Source organism: Acartia tonsa, chromosome 5 (assembly GCF_053477335.1).
Source record: "Acartia tonsa isolate MP-2025a chromosome 5, ASM5347733v1, whole genome shotgun sequence".
NCBI lineage: Eukaryota > Metazoa > Arthropoda > Copepoda > Calanoida > Acartiidae > Acartia > Acartia tonsa.
In genome coordinates, this window is record NC_137264.1 from 41004528 (window position 1) to 41028115 (window position 23588).

The window sequence follows — 23588 nt, forward strand, 5'->3', positions numbered from 1 at the left end:
TCCTTTACAAGCCCAATCAATCAGTTTTAAGATATCTTTATATATTTCAAGGAAAATTGATGAAAATACTAAAAAACGGCAAATTTGGGTGTTACCTTTCATATGCACAGATAACATAAAATCAACAGAAAAAATACTTAATTTTACTTTTCTGTCATTTTAAAAGTTTGATTCTGTTAAATTGGCTGTTCTTGAAGGGATTTATGCATTAATTATACTGAAACATAATATTGGGCAGAAATTAATGTATTTCAAAAAAAGAAAATTTTGAAAATAAGAAATTCGACCTCTATCACTTCAGAGGACAGCTGCCAACCTCCAATTGACAAGATATAGTTAAATACTTGTTAGCAATAATAATTAGCCCAAAAAGTAAAACAAAAAGTTTTTTAATATGGCAAAAAAATGATAATCTAAATCTTAATTTTGGGGATGATGATCTGAAGGACGCTCTTGCTGGTGGTGATGATGACCCAGATGGTATCCAAATACATGAGCATTATGACAACTTATCTATTAAACTATGGTCCGATTTTTGTAAGACATATAAGAAAAGCTTAAGTTTGAAATTTGAAGTCTCTAAGTCAAAAATTGCGGCCACAGGAGCCTTTTAAAGATTTCTGGAGACCTGGAGGATCAGGACCTGCAGGATCATACCTGGAACCTGAAATTGCCTTGAACACCTATATTTAATATGAGGATGTACTACTAGAGGATATTTTAGTATTTTGGTAAGATAAAATGCTTTGTTTAATTAAAAAAAATATTTTTGCTCTTTACCTGGATGACCCTGCCAGGTTTGCTGGCATCCTGTGCCCGCTAGGATGGAGATATTCAAAAAATTTCAACTCTCTGTTTTGTCTCATACCCACACTTAAAAAGTCAAGCAGTTTGGGCTTTTTATCTTTCACACACAGAAAATGAGATAGAAAAAACCGGATGGGGGGGCGTTCAACGCCCCCCCCCCCCCGACCGTTAAGGGTTAATGAGATCTTATTCGAACTAGGAGCAGTATTTTTCAAAACGGTTTTCAGATTCGTAATCAGCATTTCAATGCGGTCATTTTGATATGCAACATGCCTGTGTTTGAAGGAATTTGAATTTTTAGTTTTTGATTACATCACAATAAATTTGTTGTTGAAGAAAGTAAAAAATAAACATGTTTAAAATAAACATATGGGCATTCTGGTAACGATTACAGTGTTGCTACACTTTTAAATCGTACCTAACAACTAAAAAAATCACATTGAAAAGTTTGAGAACGATAGAACTATTCTAGCATGCCATTATCAGCGAAAAAGGCCATCCGTTCATGACGGACGTCTATAATTATGTAAAAAAATAATTCATGTTTATTAGTATATAAAACTAATTTTTTCCACTTTTTTGTAAGCAGAATAAATTTAATCTATTTACCTGTAGTATATATAACATTCCCTGACAACCAAACTAGGGGAATTCTGGATTAACATGGATGATAACATCCATAAAAGCGAGGCTCTGGAACGGTAGGTCAAACGAATATATAGAGTGTCAAAACTGAAGAAGCAGAATATAAGTATAATGGGTATAAACATAATTTAAAATATTGTTTTGGAAATTGCTTAAATACAGTATATTGTTCATGGGCATACTTACATTATAAGGACTTGATTATAGAGATGCTTTTCTTATAACATTATACCTTCATGTAATAAGAATTAGTACTCCAAAAATCAAATGAATAGGATAGTTAAATCACAATAAAATTGTTATTAAAAAAGGTTAAAAATAAACATATTTTAAATAGACGTATGGACTTTCTGATAAAGATTATAGAGTTGCTACGTTTTTAAAATTGTACCCAATTGTTATATAGGAATCATCATGCAAACATGAAACCTTTGGGAACTTTCATTAAATGTAGGTTGATGTCAAAATATTTCAACCAATAATATTCACTGAAGATGCATGCAAAAGTATAAAGTTGCTGAGTTTCAACTATTGTTACGAAATACATTAAACATCAATAATAAATTGCAATAAAAGTAATATGACAAACAAAAAATAATACCATGTTTCATGAATAGATGAGATAATTGTTTTTTTACGTACAGAAAACATATATTTACTTTAGAAATGCTTTGCTTTAAAAAGGAGAAAGTAATCATGCAAAGGAAAGCAGGAATAAGGTATAGACAACAAGAGAAATAAATATAAAATGATATTTGGAGGGGAAGGTAAAAAGTGTTGTACCCCAACGACAGCTGAAAATCATGTATAGGTTTCGTAATTTTTTCCAACTAATTTCGTTGTTGGTATGAGATATAAAGGAAAGCAAACTATTAGAGGTTCTCCACATTTATTCCGTCATTTCAATCGAATTTAATTTCTCTTAATTTGAGGAAAGGCATCGCTGCTTAAAACTGGCTGATGGTTACCGGAATATTCCGGTAAAATCCCCCAAGTCTCGGAATATAATGATTATCCTCCGTCAACTATATAATAATCCAGTCATACCATAAAGTTGATTCAGTTATTTGTTATTTGGACAAACCTCTATTTCGAGGTTATTCCCAAATAATGAAACAACGAATTAGTGAAAAATAAAAAGATATTTGTTAATGGAAAACTTATTTTTAAAACAAAATGTTTAACAAAAAACATTACAAGGCCAGATTTAATAATGGCAAAAATTGGAAAGATCCTGAAGTAATTGGATTAAATATATTAATTGTATTATGTTATGTTGTTGGTCTCATGTGCTTTCAAACAGCTGTCAGTAAATTTACAATAAATCAAACTTCAAACAAAAACACAGAAATAAGTGATAATTTTAAATTGCGACATCTTTTGCAATCTGATAATGAAACTGTGGAGGCAGATCCGCTATTTCCAGAAGATCTTTTTACCCAAGAACAGCGAAACAATGGAGCAGTTGTTCTGCATGTACTTGGTGTAATTTATATGTTTATTGCTCTAGCAATTGTTTGTGATGAATTTTTTGTGCCTTCTTTGGATGTAATTATTGAAAAACTGGGCATAAGTGAAGATGTTGCAGGAGCAACTTTTATGGCAGCAGGAGGATCAGCACCAGAACTATTTACTGCAGTTATTGGAGTGTTTGTTGCATTTTCTGATGTAGGAATTGGCACAATTGTGGGCTCAGCAGTGTTTAACATTCTTTTTGTGATAGGAATGTGTGCACTTTTTAGTAAAACGGTGCTTATTTTGACATGGTGGCCATTGTTCAGAGATTGTACTTTCTACAGCATTTCCTTGCTGACCCTGATTTTATTTTTTCTCGACAACCAAATTGAGTGGTGGGAAGCACTTGGCTTGCTGGGTGTGTATGCTGCCTATGTAATATTCATGAAATACAATGCGGCAGCTGAATCAACAATAAAGAAAATGATCTCAAAAAATAGGCAAATTATATCCATCTTTAAAATAAAATTTTTAAAAGCGACGCTTTTCTATAATTAGGGTCGGTCCGTGCGATCAGCTCATTTCGTTAATCTATACATTTCGATTGTTGATTTCAAACTTTGCATGGTGATTCTTGTAGTAGTTTAAAAGGGGTACCAACTCTTTAATCGTTACCGGAAAGTCCGTAAGTCCATTTAAAACATGCTGATTTTTTTTACAACAAATATTTGTATGCTATAATTATCATATTCATCTGATTTTTGAAATTCTAATTCCTATTACCACAAGGTAAAATGTTATAAGAGCATCTCTATAATCAAATCCTAAAAATCTAAGTATGTCCTTAAACATCATCCTGTATTTAATAGGTTTTGAAACAAATTTACTTACAATTTTGTTTAGACTTATGCATAAATATTCTGCTAATTCAGTTGTGACACTCAACAAGTATTAATGTTCGTTTGTCCTTCCTTTTGGTTTTTTAAGAGCTTCGCTTTTATGGATGTTGACATCTTTGTTTTATTATTAGAACTTTTGACATTTTGAATGGATATAATTACATAATTACTATGCTAGGGTAACCAGTAATGATCATCTTATTCCAAGTGTAAGTTATTTTTTTTGCAAAATTACTTCAAAACTAATACCTAAATACTGGATTCTCATGAATACGAAAAAACTATGTCTAGCATCGTATTATATCCAGTTTTCTACGAATATAGAAATGTACAATCATAAGATTAAAACTAGTTTTTTTAGCCGGTGCCTTCGGCACCACGCGGCTAAAAAAACTAGTTTTAATCTTTTAATTGTACATTCTATATCCGCGGAAAGCCGTTTATAATACGATACGAGAAATAACTATTCTCGTATTCATTCGAATCCGGTTCTCATCCATACGAAAAAACTATGTCTAGCAAGCATCGTATTTTATCCATATTTCTACGACTATACACATATACAAATGTACAATCATAAGAATAAAACCAGTTTTTTTAGCCCGCGCCTTCGGCCCCTCGGGGCTAAATAAACTGGTTTTAATCTCATAATTTTTTTTAATGACTTAATACTGGCCTACAATTGGCTAATTAAAACCATACTGGCCTACCATTGTTTTTTTAGACTTTGTATTGGCCTCCTATCATTGGTCATTTGTATTGTATGGCGTCATTTTAATATAGGCACCATCAAGAACTTCTTTAAATAAACTATATTGCAGGGAGGAGTCAAAGGAGGAGAAATGGCAACATCAACAATGGTTAATGAAGGAGGCCACAGGTTTTAGTTTATTTAAAATTTATATTCCAACAAGGATGACAACCTCCATAAGTACCGAAGCTCTAAAATTTTGGCAAATAAACAAATATTAATGAAACTTGGTAAGTAATTTTAATTCTAAAACTTTATGGGAAGAATGAAAAATTTATTATATCTAATCCCTGAAAATTTTAGTCGTCTATCTTGAAAAGGAGCCGAGAAAATTACGTTTCATCACAAATGTTTCGGAATTTCGAATTGTAGAATAGCTAAGGTACTAAAAAATAATATTTTTTTAAAACTGTATTTTTTGAAAGGCCAACGACTGGAATACCCGTTTTACATTCTGGTTCTCATTTTCGTCATGGGCTTCTCCAACTCATGATTCATACAATAGATCCTTTACATGATGGTAACTTTTTTTGAGAAAGCCTAAAATGTCATGTGTGACGTCATAAAAATACGTATATTATCTATCTCTTTTTGGGGGGTTTCTTTTCCAACTTCTATTCTCATCCTTCCTTTGTAGATGTATTTTTATGACGTCACACTTGACATTTAAACTTTCTCCTTTTTTTAATGATGAATTTTCCAGTATGTCTTTGAAACAAATTAATATCCGCTGGGTCAGAACCGGTTTTCAGCTGAAAAATTATGTGTAGCATCGTATTACAGACAATTTTCCACGAATATTGAAATGAAAAATCATAAAATTAATACAAGGTTTGTTAGCCTGTGACTTCGGCACCTCGGGGCTAAAAAAGGTAGTTAAAACCTTATAATTTAATTTCCGCGGAAAGATAATACGATACAATAAATAATTATTATGATTGTCAAATGTCTTTTTGATTATTTAGAAAGGTTTTAAAGTTCAATTTACACAATAATGATTTAAGTATTTGAATATATCTTGTTTACACAAATGTTTAGGTAAAGTAGATGAAAAAGCAACTCAGTTACATGCCATAGCAAGCTTAAAGGTATGAAATACTGTAGCAAATGGGTAAGAAGGAAATGACAACAATAACAAGGTTGAATAAATCTATAAGTAGCGAAACTCAAAACATTATTGATGGACATTCGGAAAAAAATAAACAATAGAGCAATGTCAAAAAAAATAAACATTAAACTTGACAGAATAAATCACAAAATTTTTAAACATTAAAATGGTCTTTGTTGAAGCATTACAGAAATACCGACAGAGAAAGTGACCGTGAACTTATTTCATCCCTGAAAATTACAGCCGTCTTTCTTGAAAAGAAGTCGAGAAAATCATGAAAACTTAAAAATCAATGAATCCATTTAGCAACCAAATTAATAGACAAATGAAACCTTGTGAAAACATGTAGAATGTGAACTTATTTAATCGATAATAGGAAAACACGCAAAACTTAATATGTTGTATATACTAAAAAAAATGTATTTCCTTTATAATTGTAGAACGTTTTAAGCCTTCAAAATTTACACTAAAAGTCAGATCTGTGTAGTTTTGAATAAATATAATTCTTAATATCTAAGCAAAAGCTACAATATAATATATCTATATTAATATAAGTTTCTTTTTAAAAACATATAATTGTTTAAAATTTTTTTTTAAAATATTGTTAAAACATGTTTTAATGCTGTAGGTTTTGTTAGATGCGACAAATCCCCAAGCAAATTGTAATGGAACTACTAGTGATTCTTATAATTCAGATCCAAATGACAATAATCAGGTATTTACCAGGGAGTAAGGTAGGGGACAATGGGAAATTAATTCAATTTAAGAGTTTTCACTGAAAAGCAATGAAAACCAGATTTATCTAAAAAATTTGACCAAAATTATAAAGGGATCATGGTAATATAATTGAGAACAAAATTAGTTCTAAGAAAAAATCATTTGCTTGAAAATTAAATTACCAGTACATCACAATGTAGTAAACATTCTGTAATTAATCACTAGAAAAATCACCCTTAGAACTTCATCAACCCTTCTCATATACCTAAATTTAAGGGGTTCTTAGATTGTTTAATACATAAATATCACAGTAGAGTTTCTATACATGAAATGACATTTTCTTGGGAAAAATATTTGTTAAAACCAGTCATCTTAGGACAAATTTTTCTGTCTGCTTTATTCAAAACTAACTCAGCTAGTTAACGGGGCATTGATGCGCTAGTACCCAAAGTCAGTCAGAAACTGCTGAATTCTTGCACATTCCCTTTGAGCCAGTACCCAAAGTCTGAGACTCTTAAAAATTGAATATTCGATCCATTGGGTATTTACTCTTTTTAATGAAATGAAAGTTTAAATAAGGATTACAAAATCCATAATAGCGAAGCTCTGAAACGGAAGGACAAACGAACATTAACATTTGTTAAATACATGATAAAGTTTAAGGCCATACTTACATTTTTATGCCTTGATTTCAGATATGCTTCGCCTTTAACATTAAACCTTGTTGTAAAAGAAATAAATATTCCAAAAATCAGATGAATAGGATAATTATTACATATAAAAAATTGTTGTCAAAGTAAATAATTATCATCTTTCAATTGGACGTTAGGACATTCTGGTAATGATTAAAGAGTTGCTACGCTTCCTAAATTTTACCTAACTGTTATAGAAAACTTCGATTTTAATAGTGTACTACATTATTTGTTTTGTTACAGGTGCAACAAGTTGATGCATATACAAATTCAGAACAACTGTCAAAAATTGGAAAACAAAAAGAATTTGACGGAGTCCTTTCTCCATCTAACATTTTAATGGGAAATGTATGTATTTTTTCCATTTTTGACAAATTAAAGCTATATTTTTTCTTATATTTTCTTTAATTTTGGTACTTTTTCACACAAAAAATGCCCTAGATATATTTTATTTATTATCTCTTAACAGTCAGGCCCCTTGCGGCACCTGGAGAATAAAGACCTGCAGAATCATAACTGGAACCTGAAATTGACCAGAAAAATAGATGATAAATAAAGAAAGAAAATACCGGATAACCCCCCCCCCCCCCGATCGTTAAGGGTTCATTAATTTGATCCTCTTCCAATGTCAACTCCAACACATTCTTTGACTAAAACTTTTCAGTTATACTTAATACTGCTTCCAATTGTTTTACCCTTGTGGCTTACGATACGATACTAAGAAAAATCTTATGTGCTAAAGTTTTAAATTAAATAGGAAATGATCGAAGAAGTTGAGGAAAGTCAACCTTTGGATCTTTCATGGCCAGATACATGCAGAGAAAGGATAACCTACGTCGCATTTTTGCCAATTATTGTGCCATTGTGGCTAACTTTGCCTGATACTCGGAAAGAATCAGGTTAGTTAACATACTCAGGGAGGGAGGGGACATTGAGCTGTTTTCTTATTCTTTAGCTCAACAACCTTGAAGACTTGAATTTTTATTGGTTGGTTCATTTAGTTGAGTGTACAAACGATTCAACCACTAATTGTAATCTAAAGAAGGGGTAATTTAATGTAACCTTATTATGGATGTACACCTATTTATCCTCCATCGTCTTCTTATTCGTTGGCTTAACAACTTTGGGGACTTTAGTTATTTTTTATTGGTTGGTTCATTGAGTCGAGTGTCCAAACGTTCCAATCACTATTTGTATTCTATTGAAATTTTTTGTATCATCATTGGGAATGTATGTACTTCAATTCATCGACCATTGTCTTATCCTTTAAGATCCTTTTAAATACAAATAATTATTTTTTTTCAGCTAAAAAGTTTTTTGTCCTAACGTTTTTCGGCAGCATTATATGGATCGCAGCATATTCTTACTTAATGGTTTGGTGGGCAACTATTACTGGAGACACAGTTGGACTTCCCCCAGAGGTAAATTTTAATAGTTAATTATCGCAGCGTATTATAAACAGCTTTCCGTGGTTAGAAAAATATCCAATCTAAGATTAAAACTAGTTAAGTTAGCCCAGAGATGTCGAAGGCACGGGCTAACAAAACTGGTTTCAATATTATGATTGTACATTTTTATATTCGTAGAAAACTGTAAATAATACAATGCGATACATGATTTTTCATTGTAGCTGAGAACCGGTTTTTATCCATCGGATATTACTCAGTTTCGAACCGGTAAAAAAATTATTATTTTTATTTCTAAAGATTGGTTATCTATATTTATTTTTAATATTGTAATTTATTAGGTTATGGGTTTGACGTTTTTAGCTGCTGGAACTTCAATTCCAGATTTAATAACAAGTGTTATTGTGGCCAGAAAAGGATTTGGTGATATGGCAGTGTCTTCTTCTGTTGGGAGTAACATTTTTGATGTCACTGTTGGGTGAGTAAGGATTTTTAGTAGCGAAACTACTCTATAATTCACTGTGGTTGTCCGTCCGTCCGTTAGATGTGACGTAGAAAGCCTAATAACTCTATAATCATTACCTGAAAGTCCGTACGTCCAATTAAAATTTTAAACCTTTTTAATAACAAATTTTATATAATATAATCATCTTTCTTGTGTAATTTTTGTAATACTGATTCATATTGCAACAATGTCATAGGCAAAGCATCTTTATAATCAAGTTCTAAAAATGTAAGTATATTCTTAAACAATATCCTTTATTTAAGCGCTTTTGCAACACACACACTTCCAAATTTTGTTTAGACTAATACATGTATTCTGCTTTAGTTCTGACAGTCTATTAACTTGTTATTGTCGTTTTTTCTACTGTTTAAGAGCTTCGCTTTTATGGATATTGTCAACCCTGTTTTATTTGTATTTTAATCTTTTTAACAAACATTTTCGTAGGTTACCTCTTCCTTGGTTTTTGTATACATGTGTTTTCCTGAAACCAATTGTTGTTAGCAGCGAAGGACTTGGATGCTCAATAATTTTACTTTTTTCAATGATCATTGCCGTATTTTTGTGTATTTTATTATCAGGAAAGTTTGTTAAACCAAAAAATACAAGAAGTGCTTTGCAATGCCAAAATACTATTTTAAAATTGGTATTTTCATTGTAGCTTTTCTAGCTCTAACACTCTGGGGCCAATTTTTTACCCTGCCGGCCAATTATTAACATTTACATAACCTAACCTAAAATCAAAAGCTGCTGTGAAAATACAACGAAACTTGCTACTTCGTTTTTTTTAATGATCCAATCTTTAAAATACTTTTTAATTTTATTAAAAGATAATTTCTTTAATTGTAAAGATACTTTTTGATTAAGATGTCTGTTTTTGTTTGTTATGTTCTAAGAGACTTCTAAAACTAAACTAAAAATAAAGTTTAAAAATGCAGGATATTTTTATTTCAAATTGCAGGTAAAAATATGACAAATAATTATGTTTAACAAACTGAAACAAACAGGTTGGAAAATGTCCAAATTTCTGGGCTTTGCAATGTTCATCCTGTACTTTATTTTTGTACTTATTTCTCTATCTTTTGAGTACAAATGGATAGCTTGTCCTCTATAAGGTAAAACATTTAATAATTTAAATAAAGTGTATCTAGTAATTCTTAAACATAAAATTTTTCATTAATTTGCCCAACTTATTTAGTCTGTAAAAAAATTTGAAACTGTTTATAGTGCCTATAAAAAGAATCATACTGGCCTACCATTAGTCAATTGAAATATATACTAGCCTGCCATTGGTAATTTAGTCTGTGTATTATTCTTTCATTGTATAGTATAGTGTCATTTTTATAGATGCCATAAAAAGCTTGAGGTAAATTTTATAAATAAAATTTAAAAAAACAAGGATGACAACATCCATAAAAGCGAGGCTCTGAAATGGAAGGACAAACGGACATTAAGACTTGTATAATGTCAGAACTGAATAATCAGAATGCGAATGTATAAGAGTCAAAGCAAAATTGTAAGTAAATTTGTTGAAAAACTGCTTGATACAGGATAATGATTATGGACATAGTTACATTTTTAGGACTTGATTATAGAGTTGCTTCGCTTTTAATATTGAACTTTGTTGTCCTAGGAATCAGTATACCAAAAATCAGATCAATCAGATAATTAGGTCACATACAAATTTGTTGTTAAAAATGTAAAAAAATCAACATGTTTAAAATGGACGTACGGACATTCTGGTAATGATTATAGAGTTGCTACGCTTTCTAACTCGTACCTAACTATTACAGGAATCACCATGCAAAATTTGAAATCGATAGGACAATTATAACATGCCTAAATTAACGAAAAAAGCTATTTAAAAAAGTAAAAAAATCAACATGTTTAAAATGGACGTACGGACATTTTGGTAATGATTAATGAGTTGCTACGCTTTCTAAATCGTACCTAACTATTACAGGAATCACCATGCAAAATTTTAAATCGATAGGACAATTATAACATGCCTAAATTAACGAAAAAAGCTATTTAAAAAAGTTAAAAAATCAACATGTTTAAAATGGACGTACGGACATTTTGGTAATGATTATAGAGTTGCTACGCTTTCTAAATCGTACCTAACTACTAAAGGAATCACCATGCAAAATTTGAAATCGATAGGACAATTCTAACATGTCTAAATTAACGAAAAAAGCTATCCGTTACGGACGGACGGACGTACGGACGGACCGACCCTATTTATAGAAAAGCTTCGCTTTTAAAAATAATTTTCTTTATTTTCAGAAAATGTTGCTCAACAAATGAAAAAATGAATTATCTGAAAAATATATAATACCTTATCATTATAGTATATTGTTAGTTTTAATTTTGAAAACTGTTAGAATTTATTTTGAATGTGTAATCAACTTATCTGAAAGTGTCGTTCTCAGCTATTATAGAAGTTACTGATGGTTAAATTATTATCATTGTCTATATATATATATGTCTTACTGATGGTTAAATTATTATCATTGTCTACATAAATGTATTACTGATGGTTAAATTATTATTATTATTATTTATAAATAAATATATTACTGATGGTTAAATTATTATTATTTATAAACAAATGTGTTACTGATGGTTAAATTATTATTATTATTGTTTATAAACAAATGTCTTACTGATGGTTAAATTATTATTATTTTTGTTTATAAATAAATCTATTACTGATGGATAAATTATTATTATTATTGTTTATAAATAAATATATTACTGATGGTTAAATTATCATCATTTTCAGTAGCGAAGCTATACTATAATTCGAAATGTCCGTCCGTCTGTCCGTCAGTTACGAAGTGGGGGACTTCTGTTGTAATTGAAGTCAATGCTTGACCAAAATTGCTATATGGTCAAGAAACCACTGGTGAATATTAGGTTATGTAACATCCAACAGTCAACCAACCCTTCAATTTCACGACTTTTGTCTGAGAAATCCTAACTGTGAATGGTTATGAGTTGCAGCAGTAGGAACTATTTTTAACGTCTTTAGTTGGGCTGGTAAATTTTGGGGGGGTAAACTAAATTTACCCCTGCCAACAGATATCAGGGGGGGTAATTATCCTCAACAAGCAAATTCTACTCCCGGGGTAAAAATTTTGGGAGGGGGATAAAAAAAATTTGCGGCGCGCTTCGCGCGCCATTTTACCCCCCCCCCCAAAAAAAAAAAACGAATTACCCCCCCCCCCCCTTAAACGATTTTTACCCCCCCCCCCCAAAAAAAAAGCTTGGACGTCAATGAGACATCATATTACTTTTTTTTTTATAAAATTCTGTATCTACTATATTCACTCTTCTATGTAGGATAAGTAAGGGAATGTTATATAAATAACATTTTTCCCTTCTTAATTTATTGGTGTTTAAATTTTTTTTAACAAAAGCGAGGCTTCTCTTCTCTTATAATTTTTAATTTAAGGCCTATAATGTTTCTCTTTTATAACTTAGCACTAATCTATCCTATTATTTGTGTACGTCAGACGTGGATTGCAAGACAGACAGCAAAGAGACACAACAAAACCCAAGACCAAAATTTAAAAATATAAATGTCTCAAAACCATACCGGGATCTAACTGTGAAGTTTTCTAAAAATGATAAGCTTATTCAGTTCCGTGGTTATAAAAAGGGAATACTTCGCTTGAAAGTTTTAAAATTTATCCCCCTTTTTATAGGCACTATAAAGAGCTTCTACTTTATTAATTATCTATCGACTTGCCATTATTCATTTTCTGTTAGCTTTAATTATATATTTATCAAACTTTCAAATTTACAGTAATATTAAATCATATTAAATATATATTAAATAATATTAAATTATATTAAATACATCTACATATATACAATTATATTATACCTAAAGCAACTTTTTAAGATATTAGAAAATAGCTGAATGAATCCCTCGTTTTGTAGATTTAGAGCGCTCCAGGGGTAAAAATTAAGTTTTCATTTTAAAAACGGGTAAATGGCTGCACTTTGATATGGGAATCTTCCATTCAATTCAATATATTATTTCCCCGGTCTAATAACTTTATTGCAACGCCTTGGGCTTGGCTTCTTTTCGCATTTATTCACCAATTTCAGAAACTTTTTTTTGCAGACAAGATGTTTTGTTGTGGCGCAGTTGATATGGGACCAGCAGTACGGACTGTTCTGTCCGTATTTCTGACAAGCTTCAGGCTGGAACTGGACAGGTATATTACCTGGCGTAAAGCCTCCAGTGTTTTGATTCGGAGCAAATCCGCCTTGGTTTTGTACATTGCCTTGATTGTCTAATGGGATGTTGCTGTCACCTCCTCCAACTCCGAGGCCAGTGCCCACACCATCCCCACCATGGTTTAGAATATTAATGACGACAGATCCCCCCTGGCCCCCGACACCAATCCCGGTTCCTGTCCCCACACCACGGCCTCTTCCTTCATCATCTAAATAAATAAATTTATTTTAAGGGCACAAAATTATTTGGAAACAAGAATGACTTAATAACCAGCGTAGTACATAAATATAAATAGATATTAACAAAGTAACATAAAGTGTAGATGCTTATTTATCAGAGGAATCGCCAAATTTAAAGGCAAATTAAATTCTGCAGTAAAGCTGCCCCATTTAATTTATATATATACCACCCTTAGAAACTAGAAATCAAATTCTTATTTTAATAACCCAGATAAAAATTAAGACAATTTTATGTGAATAAACAAGTACAAAATTGTAAGTATTTTTTGGCAATTCTGTTAAATACAGAATACAGGACATACTTACATTTCTAGGAATTGATTATAGTAATGCTTTGCTTTAATTTGTTGTTAAAAGTGTCCAGTATTCCTCGGAAAGCTTCTCTTTTCAAACGAATATATTTCTTTAGTAGTTGAAAAAGCATACCTTTTAAATCCTCACTCTCATGTTCTTCTTCTAAATCATCTTCTACATCCCGGAGCCCGTCAGGTACATAGAGCCCTGTGTGGTCAAGCAGATATTGTCCGGAATTATCAGGCTGGTATAGCCCGGAATGGTCTGGGTTGTACAGTCCAGAATCGATTGGGTCTGCAAGGTTCGAACCCAGAATGGTCAATAACAACCAAATTTTCATCCTAAGACAAAAACAAATTAATTCTTTTATAGTATGGTTTTGAAACCAATCAATATCTGATTGATTGGAACCGGTTCTTAGCCACATTGGAAAATTATGCATAATATCGTATTACAGACAATTCTACGCGTTTTTTTTAAAATTCACAATATTAATTATTGTGGCTAACAAAACTGGAATTAATTTTACTATTCACGGAAAGCTGTTTATATTACGAGTTTGCCCAATAAGACATCCCTAACGTTAACGTTGAGCTGTCTACCATTGTTGCGATTTAAACCTATTTTTAAAATCTCGAGAACGGCTGTTTTTTCAAACTTTCTATAACACAAACAACTCAAAAGTATTGATTTCCTCTATTAAACACTTTTATAAATACGTTTGAAATATGGACAATATAGACTAATTTATATTTATAGGATTTACATTATTGAAAATTTCTTACTTTTTATGCTGTCTATTCACTTGTGCTTTAATAACTAACATGAATAATTAAATAACCCATTAGAACATAATATTTATGAGCATTGCTCTTTCTAATACCTCTAAATCTTAAGGTACGCTCAGGATATTATGATTCTGACCATTGAAATGTTTAAAACTCCCTAATTTACAGTTTTAAGGGGCGGAGTCAAATACCCCTCTCTTTTTTTCGTAACCCATACGCGTAAAAGTTTAATAGCCTAAATCCCGCTTTTATAATAAATCTCCGCCCACTCAAAAAATCACGTAATGTATATAATCTAGGGGATTTTTGTATTAAGCCAAAAGCAATAATAACAAAGATGACAACATCCACAAAATATCATGCATGAACATACAGACAATTTGAGTTATGAAGCAGATGATGAGTTGTCATGAAAAAATTAGAAAAAAAGATAGAATTTACAAAATTACAGAAACATTAAAAAATATCTGTCTTTTATAGCTTGACCGACAGACCGAAGGATAAAGTAAAATATATATTGGATGCTCATTGGCACAGGGAAAAATTCAGCTATCAATCTAAATAACATCACATTTCTCCTATAGCGTTATGGACAGACAGAAAAGTCTAACATAGAGTAGCTTCGCTACTATTTTTATAGTCTACTATACAAAGTAAAAAGGCTTGTTTTTGTCAATAGCTTAAGATTTTGATAACTACCTAACCGATTAAGTTCTCCATTTTATGGAAGCTTCTTACTGGATGTTTTAGGCTATTTAATTATTAGATCTAAGTTTGGTTTTATACTATTTCCTACTTTCCTTACTCCTTTGAATACATAGTTCCAAGATGCTAGGAGCGCAGCAGCTAGTATTAAGATGAAATGATTATTAAAAAAGATCACTTTGTTTCTAATATCTATGATTTATAATTAGACAAATTGTTTGAAGAGTATACTTATCCTACTACTGAAAGTAAACACAGTTTTCCCATTCAGTTCAGTACATATTGAAAACCTAATTATCTATTATTAACCTATTTACAAAATGGTCAGTTCAGGTACAAATTGATAGGTCAGTAGAGGATAATAAACTTTCTACATCAATAATATAAAGTTGTTTTGTCTGTTAAGGATCTCGAAAAATACTGGTCCGAATTTGTTGTATTTTACAGAAAGTTTTTGGGATGGTTTTAGGCTATTTTCCTTACCTCTCCTGGCCTTCCCTAGAGTCTAGGGGCAAAACAGCAAGTACTCCTGAAAAGAGATTACTGCGTTTTATCATGTCATTTATCTCATCATCTAGTTAAAACTACAACATTTCTAAATGGACGGACGGACAGACATTTTAAATTAAAGAAGCTTTGTTACATGGAAATCATTATTTATATTACATTTATCTATCCTTGTTCCCTGGTTATAAGGAAAATCCTTTGTTTTTGTTTAGTTTGTAACAACTGATAATTTTATTAGGACCCTACCTAATCTTTTTAAAAGCGAAGCTTTTCTATAATTAGGGTCGGTCCGTTCGTACGTCCGTCACAGAGAGTTAGCTCTTTTCATTTATTTAAACAGGTTAGAATTGTCCTATCGATTTCAAACTTTGCATGATGAGTCCTATAGAAGTTAGGTACAATTTAGAAAGCGTAGCAACTCTATAAACAATACCATAATGTCCGTACGTTCATTTTAAACATGTCGATTTTTAACTTTTTTTGTATGTTAAAATTATCTGATTCTTCTGATTTTTTGAAAACTGATTCCTATTACAACAAGGTACAACATTATAAGCGAAGCATCTCTATAAACAAGTCCCAAAAATGTAAGTATGTCCTTAAACAACATCATTTATTTATGCAGTTTTGCAACAAATTTACTTACAATATTATAGCGTACTGTTTGTACTGATGCATTAATATTCTGCTAATTAAGTTCTGACAATCTACAAGTGTTAATGTTCGTTTGTCCTTCCATTTCAGAGCTTCGCTTTTATGGATGTTGTCATCCTTGTTTATAAAGTGTGATGCTTTTTTACAATTATGGTCGGGTTGTTCGTACGTACAGAAGAGCTTCTAATTGTCTTATTATTTGTCTTTGCATGACGATTAATGCTACAATTAAGATAGCGTACGTACTTAAACGTATGTATTAATGGCGTGCAAAGGGTTTTGACACAGGGGGGGGGGGGTGCGCGAAGCGTAAACTAAAATTGTTACACCTCACTTTAAAAAAAAATTAGTGGAGGTGTACGGGTATGTGTTGCAGGACACTAATGTCCCAACTATTGCAGATAACCAACCAAATAATCAGACTTCCTTTAGCTTAAAGTCATAACCCCTAACTATGCATGATAATGTATTGTGTCTGTTTTGGGCCAAGGAATTTCCTCTTTCCAATACTAATAATGTTGCGCATCTGACATAACAGTAGTAAGTACAATTTGTAACGACTATAGTTATTGTGGTGATTTAGAAGAGATTCAAACTTATAACCTCCCACAGAGAACAATACAAAATAATAGAGGAGAAAAATTTATTCATTACATTATTACCAACCTACGAACAGCATAGATTTGAAGAAAAACTTTGCGAGTAACCATAAGGAAATAGGATACGAGTAACGAAAAATTATCCTAAAATTAATAACATTAAAATAATAATTTTATATTTGATCTAATATTTTCTTACTGTGTTATATATAAAATTAAGTTATTAAGCAACAAAACAACTTTAAACCTTTGCAAAGTTTCCTTTCACATTATAATCAACTACGCACTTAATTTATTATAGAATAGTGGCTACGCCATTTCAATTTCATTTCAGCGGTTTGCAAGATCATTCGAAATTATAGACATTCTGTTACTTTCAGATAAGGATATATAATTTATAAAGATGAAATGTAAATGCAATTGCTCAGAAACAATAAGAAATAGTAGACTAAACTTTGATTGAGGATAGATTTTATGCTCAAAATTTGAATAAATTTTATGTAGGTATTCAGATTTAGCAAGATAATCACTCATTTTGCCGTTGGAACACTAACAATTACCCACCTTTCCTTCACCCCTTATCAAATATTGCGCAGCAATTATTATATATCAACATAAGTAAACATTTGGATGCAGGATAAGTAGATATTATAATATCATTTATTGGTTAGTTCGTTCATCCAGTAGTAGGGGTGAAAACAGGGTAAAGGGAGTGGAAGGGATGAATCATTATTAATCCACTGCAAATTTAACTTAATTAAAGAACATCAAAATCTGGTGTATAGTCCATGTAATAGTATATTCATTAGTAGACAAAAGGTCTCATATTTTTGTAACATGGCAAGGATGACAACATTCGTAAGTTGTTGGACGGATTAACAAGCAAAGTAAGTTATAGAATTTTGGATTTCAGTGGCCATGGAAAATTGAAAATCACAGAACCTTCATACATAAATAATAGATATGGATCTCATGACCATTGATTATTGAAAAAAGTCGTTTCACAAATTCTAGATCCTTTATGTCATATTTTCAATAAATCAATTGAACTTGGCTCTGTACCTGAACAATTCAAAATGGCTAAAGTAACAGCTGTCTTCAAAAAAGGCGGAGATCCTTTCAATCTTAATGATTACAGGCCAATTTCTCTTCTTCTTATTTTTTCAAAAATTCTAGAAAAGTTCATTGCCATTAATTTGCAAGCTTATCTTTCTGATAATAATCTTATTGATGAACTTCAATTTGGATTCCAGGCAAATAATTCAACATATCATCCTATGATTCATTTACTCAATCATGTAAGTAAAGCTATGAATAATAAGGAGTATACTATTGGAATTTTTTGTGATATTCGCAAAGCATTTGATTGTGTGCCTAAAAATACTCTTCTTATGAAGCTACAGAAATTTGGTATTAATGGGAACTTGCTTAATTGGTTTGAATCATATCTAACAGATAGAAACCAATTTGTTAAATTTGGCCTTTTTGACTCTGATCCATTAGAGATAGATAGTGGAGTGCCTCAAGGTAGCATATTAGGTCCTATTTTGTTTCGTATATTTTTTAATGACTTGCCTAAGTCAACACTTTTAAAAGTCCTACTTTTCTGTGATGACACTACTATATTAGCCTCAGGTAAAAACCTAAATGAGCTTGTTGAATTTGTTAATGCAGAACTCAAAAATATTTCCCAGTGGTTTAGGGCTAATCAAATGTCTTTACATCCCAACAAAACAAAATTCACTATATTTTATCCTACTCCCTCCCTTATTCCATGGAATGAAATCAATCTATATTTTGATGATAATGATCCAAATACCCTTAACCCTAACCCTTTACTTAGACATAGAATTGACTTTGTCAACCATGAAAGTGATATTCCAGCTATAAAATTCTTGGGTATTTATTTGGATCCAGCCTTGAATTTTAAGGTTCATATAAATGAATTAAACAAAAAGCTCTCTAAATCATTATTTTGTCTCCGAAAATGTCAAGGTCTACTCACTGAAAAAGCTCTCAAAGCTCTATATTACTCTATTTTTCATTGTCATTTAGTTTATGGAATCCTTATCTACTCATGTGCATCACCCACAAATCTTACTGGCATAATCACTAAACAAAAAATGGCTGTGAGATGTATTAAGCAAGCAACCTACTATAGCCATTCTAGTCCTTTATTTAAAAATCTCAATATTTTACCCTTTGAATATCTAGCTCATTACTTCAAACTAAAATTTATGTATGAGTACAAAAATAATTTGTTGCCAAGGTCTTTTAATAATATGTGGCCTAGACGAGGTGAATTAAATGGTAACTTCGTTTTGAGAAACAATAATAATTTAACTGTCCCCTTTTCTCGAATTAACTTAGTAGAGAGGCTTCCTATTTGTTCATTTCCAAAGATATGGAACAGTTTTGACGACCGTGATAATATAAAAAATGCCTTAAACCTAAATCAATTTAAGAGTAAGCTAAAAAAATGCCTTCTAGCAAAAATAGACATAACATGTTATAGACTTCTTTGCCGTTCTTGCCACCTAAGAATGTAAAACATTTATTCTGTCTGTTCTACAAGTCTTCACTGATTTACCCCTCATATTAATTATAAATGTTTATAGTCAATATTACAAACACACATCATGTTACTTTCCCCTCCAATTCCCTTCCTTACAATTCCACATTATAATCCCCATCATATATAATGCGTAAGTTCTTATTTTAAATAATTAAGCTTCATGTTATCTATTATATTTTTTTATCATTTTTTTTCTTATCTGCAAAGGCTACTTAATATTACCTCGAGAGAGATTAATTAGTCCTTTGACACGAATTTTGAATGTGAATACTATTATCTTTATTATTAAACTATAAGTAATCATGACAAAATCAATTATGTACTGTATGCTACTTATTTTAACAGAGGGGAATAGACATTACTTAAAAATTAAGGATTTATTGGATTGAACCTCTAGATGAGAATTTGTTTTCCTCAAGTTTGCATCAAGATTCAAACTTTTTGATTAAAACACTACTTCAATATTATACATACCATTGTTAATACAAAGTAACTAAATGGAATATTACAGCACAACAGAGAATCTGTTTTTAAAGAAAATAGCTTAAAACATGATAAGAGCATAAGTTAAACTACCTAAAAAGCTGAACCAAATCAGTTTAAAGATAACTTAGATCTAAAGGGACAGACAGACATACATCATTAACCTTTGTGATATAGATAAACCAAAGAAGAAAAGTTTACTTTATTATTTTTTGAGATAAACAGATAAAATTACATGATTTAAAATTCGAATGACATATTTGTATTTGTTGTACTGAACGTACACCTTGACTTCCATATTGGCGCAAAATTAGAAATTTTCATTCAGTGAGTTTAAGGGATAAGACATTATATCATACATTGATGTACAATCATTGTACTATACTACACCATATTACATCGTGCCAGAAATCAATATTTTATTAATTAAATGAATAAGATACGTATTTTTATAGTGAAATGTGTGAACAAGCTAAAATCTTTATATTGAAAAGGGACCTACTTACTCTCTAGAAATGATTATTGAGTTGCTTCGCTTCTAAATTGTATTCTACTGATACAGGAATCATTATGCTTTTTAAATCAATTTGATTAACATGCCTAAATTAACGATAAGAGCTATCCGCTACTGACCAACCCCACAAGTATAAAAGCTTCGTACTAAAAACCTAATTTACTGGGATCATAAAAAAACACCTAGGTACTGTACACAATAAAAAAAAATATTTATGAAATACTTTTGATGAAAACTTTTTATACCCTACTAATTGGCCTATTATTTGGATAAGCTAGGATTTAATGATTTTATTATACCAAAACACTTTTTATTGCTTTCTCACAAGTGGCTGGTTGAGCTTCTCAATTATTACATCTCTCTGGCCTAGAGTTGTGGCTGATGTTCCATATTAAGCCATCCTTATTAATGACACTCTCATATGAATAAGGAGCATGGAAGAAGGAAATTATGACACAAGTTACTTGATATGTAGTACTTCCTACTTTAGGGCATCTTATGAAAAGTTGCGTGTTTTCAATCTGACAAATTGCGACAGCATTTGTCAACTAAGTGCTTAGTCTATGAAGTGATTTGAACTAGGTTTCTCCCAGGGACTATGGGATTGCTATTCTGACAAACAATTCTAAGTGAAAATTTTCCCACAACCCTCATCCCCTATTCCTCCCCCTTCTTACCCACTTCCCTTCAGTGACAAAAAAACTAGTTTTAAGCCAACTCTACGCCAACAAAATGACTAATTTTCGGATTTTTTAAATTGAATTAATTGGCTGAAACACAGCCCCCGGGTTTCTCCCAACCAAAAGGAAACACCGAATTTCATACGTACAGCGTATGGCCAAAAAAAATAACCTAGACGTAAAAATAAAACAGTTAGGAGGTTTAATCCATTTTTATAGAAGCATCGACATAATAGTAATGGTATATTATAGTTATTATTTTTATTTTACACAAAAAAATAATTGTAAATGGTATTTTATAGATTTTCATGATGAACATAATTTTAAAATAGTACGTATGTTTTCAATTATGTCGACGTTAAAAGTGTAAACTACCATTCCAGTTTTGTCCCTCTTGAAAGTGTTGATGATATTGGGATGGGAGACCAGTTACGTGCACGCCGTCCATACTGCACCGTGCATCAATGATCCTAGGAGCTACACACGAAGAGTCATACTGTGCTGGAAAGGTCCTAGGGTAGATGCCAGACTGAATTCTGGTCACTTCCCCCAGTTCAGGGGGTTTGGGTGGGGCTAACAATCCTTCCCTAGAAAAAACCTGCTCACGTTAAATCTGCACAAAGTAAAGACCAATTTAACTTTGGGCTCAGGAATGAAGTAGAGGTTGGAAACAACAATATGATGTTTGGCTGGGAAACCGCTAAAGGACCAGTCAGGCGGATGATTCTGAATTCCCGCAGACCAGCAAAAATTTGCACCTGGAATGTGCAGACAATGTTTCAGTCAGGCCAGACAGAAAACATTTGCCGAGAAATGCTTAAAGCCAGGGTTGATATCCTGGCTATCACTGAATCAAGGTGGACAAATAATGGAGAGTTTAAACATCATTCTGGCTTGAAAATACTTTACTCAGGCCATATGAATGAGGATCTAACAATCCTTCCCTAGAAAAAACCTGCTCACGTTAAATCTGCACAAAGTAAAGACCAATTTAACTTTGGGCTCAGGAATGAAGTAGAGGTTGGAAACAACAATATGATGTTTGGCTGGGAAACCGCTAAAGGACCAGTCAGGCGGATGATTCTGAATTCCCGCAGACCAGCAAAAATTTGCACCTGGAATGTGCAGACAATGTTTCAGTCAGGCCAGACAGAAAACATTTGATGAGAAATGCTTAAAGCCAGGGTTGATATCCTGGCTATCACTGAATCAAGGTGGACAAATAATGGAGAGTTTAAACATCATTCTGGCTTGAAAATACTTTACTCAGGCCATATGAATGAGGATCTAGGACATAACCAAGGGGTGGCTCTTATGCTGACCAAGCAAGCAGAGCAGGCCATGATCATGGTCCAAGAATCATGGAGGCTTACTTCAAATCCTCAGATAAAAACATCAATCTAAGAATAATAGTAGCATATGCTCCTACAGAACAAGCAGATACAGAGGTCAAAAACGAATTTTATGACCAGCTTGACTCTGTATTTAAGAATGGTCATAAAGAGAAGGACCTGACCATGCTCCTAGGAGATTTCAATGTTCAAGTGGGGAGTAATAATGAGAATTTAGAAGAAGCCATGGGCAGATATGGCCTAGGCTTAAGTAATGGCAAGGAAAATGAAAATGGTGATAGACTCGTAAGTTTTTGTACTGAAAACAAACTTGTCATTGGTGGAACCATCTTTAAACACAAGAAGATTCATACTGACACCTGGAGATCACCAGATCAAAGAACCTTTAATCAGATAGACCACATCTGTACATCTAGACGTTTTAAAGGGTCACTCCTTGATGTCAGGGTTGAAAGAGGACCTGATGTTAATTCAGACCATTATCTTCTATCTTCTAAAGTTTGGCTTAGATTTAAAAAGCAGGACACCAAGCCTAACCCCAGGAAAAAATATAATTTAACAACTCTTCAAAACTCTGAAAAGCTACAAGAGTTTAAGCTCACTCTAAAGAACAGATTTGAGTTGTTGACTCTTCAAGAGGATGATGGAGTTGAAAATATTTGTCAAGGTATCAAAAAAGTTTATAATGATACTAGCCAAGAAAAATAAAGTTTCAAAAAGGCTAACCAAAAGCCGTGGATCACTCAAAGATCCATTGATCTCATGGATCAAAGAAGAGAGGTAAGACAAAAGACACTCTCTAGAAACTCTCCAGAAGATAAAGACCTGTATAAGATGCTTAGCAGGGAAATCCAAAGAAGTGTCAGAATCGACAACAAAGAACACTTGGAAAACCTTGCTATGCAAGCAGAATATGCTGCTAATCAAAATAGAATGAAAGATGTCTATGAAATTACTAAGAGCA

At 31.9% G+C, this 23588-nt stretch overlaps 2 protein-coding genes across 2 annotated transcripts; one reads left to right on the forward strand and one right to left on the reverse strand.

Annotated features, from left to right (window-relative positions):
- The first annotated feature begins 2511 nt into the window (after positions 1–2511).
- On the forward strand, positions 2512–11745 carry LOC145319514 (sodium/potassium/calcium exchanger Nckx30C-like). The gene is made up of 14 exons (XM_080161691.1): positions 2512–3407; positions 3985–4015; positions 4628–4686; positions 4983–5077; positions 5596–5645; positions 6294–6380; positions 7318–7422; positions 7832–7973; positions 8380–8495; positions 8822–8958; positions 9430–9548; positions 9850–9861; positions 9990–10097; positions 11269–11745. Exons 1-13 carry the CDS (start codon positions 2629–2631, stop codon positions 10094–10096), a joined length of 1839 nt encoding a protein of 612 aa, XP_080017817.1. The 5' UTR covers positions 2512–2628; the 3' UTR covers position 10097; positions 11269–11745.
- Positions 11746–12745: 1000 nt separating this feature from the next.
- On the reverse strand, positions 12746–14680 carry LOC145319515 (uncharacterized). The gene is made up of 3 exons (XM_080161692.1): positions 14553–14680; positions 13900–14108; positions 12746–13442 (listed from the first exon to the last, which is right to left on the reverse strand). Exons 1-3 carry the CDS (start codon positions 14591–14593, stop codon positions 13027–13029), a joined length of 666 nt encoding a protein of 221 aa, XP_080017818.1. The 5' UTR covers positions 14594–14680; the 3' UTR covers positions 12746–13026.
- Between the last annotated feature and the right edge of the window lie 8908 nt (positions 14681–23588).

Bases quoted from the DNA above. Each gene is read 5' to 3' on its own strand.
- LOC145319514 (XM_080161691.1), top strand. From the start codon at position 2,629: ATGTTTAACAAAAAACATTACAAGGCCAGATTTAATAATGGCAAAAAT. The intron at 5,078-5,595 runs GTAACTTTTTTT...ACAAATGTTTAG, and splicing joins AATAGATCCTTTACATGATG to GTAAAGTAGATGAAAAAGCA. The intron at 8,496-8,821 runs GTAAATTTTAAT...GTAATTTATTAG, and splicing joins CAGTTGGACTTCCCCCAGAG to GTTATGGGTTTGACGTTTTT.
- LOC145319515 (XM_080161692.1), bottom strand. From the start codon at position 14,593: ATGTTAGTTATTAAAGCACAAGTGAATAGACAGCATAAAAA. The intron at 14,109-14,552 runs GTAAGAAATTTT...TTTTTGTCTTAG, and splicing joins GTGAATAGACAGCATAAAAA to GATGAAAATTTGGTTGTTAT. The intron at 13,443-13,899 runs GTATGCTTTTTC...TTATTTATTTAG, and splicing joins TGAGAGTGAGGATTTAAAAG to ATGATGAAGGAAGAGGCCGT.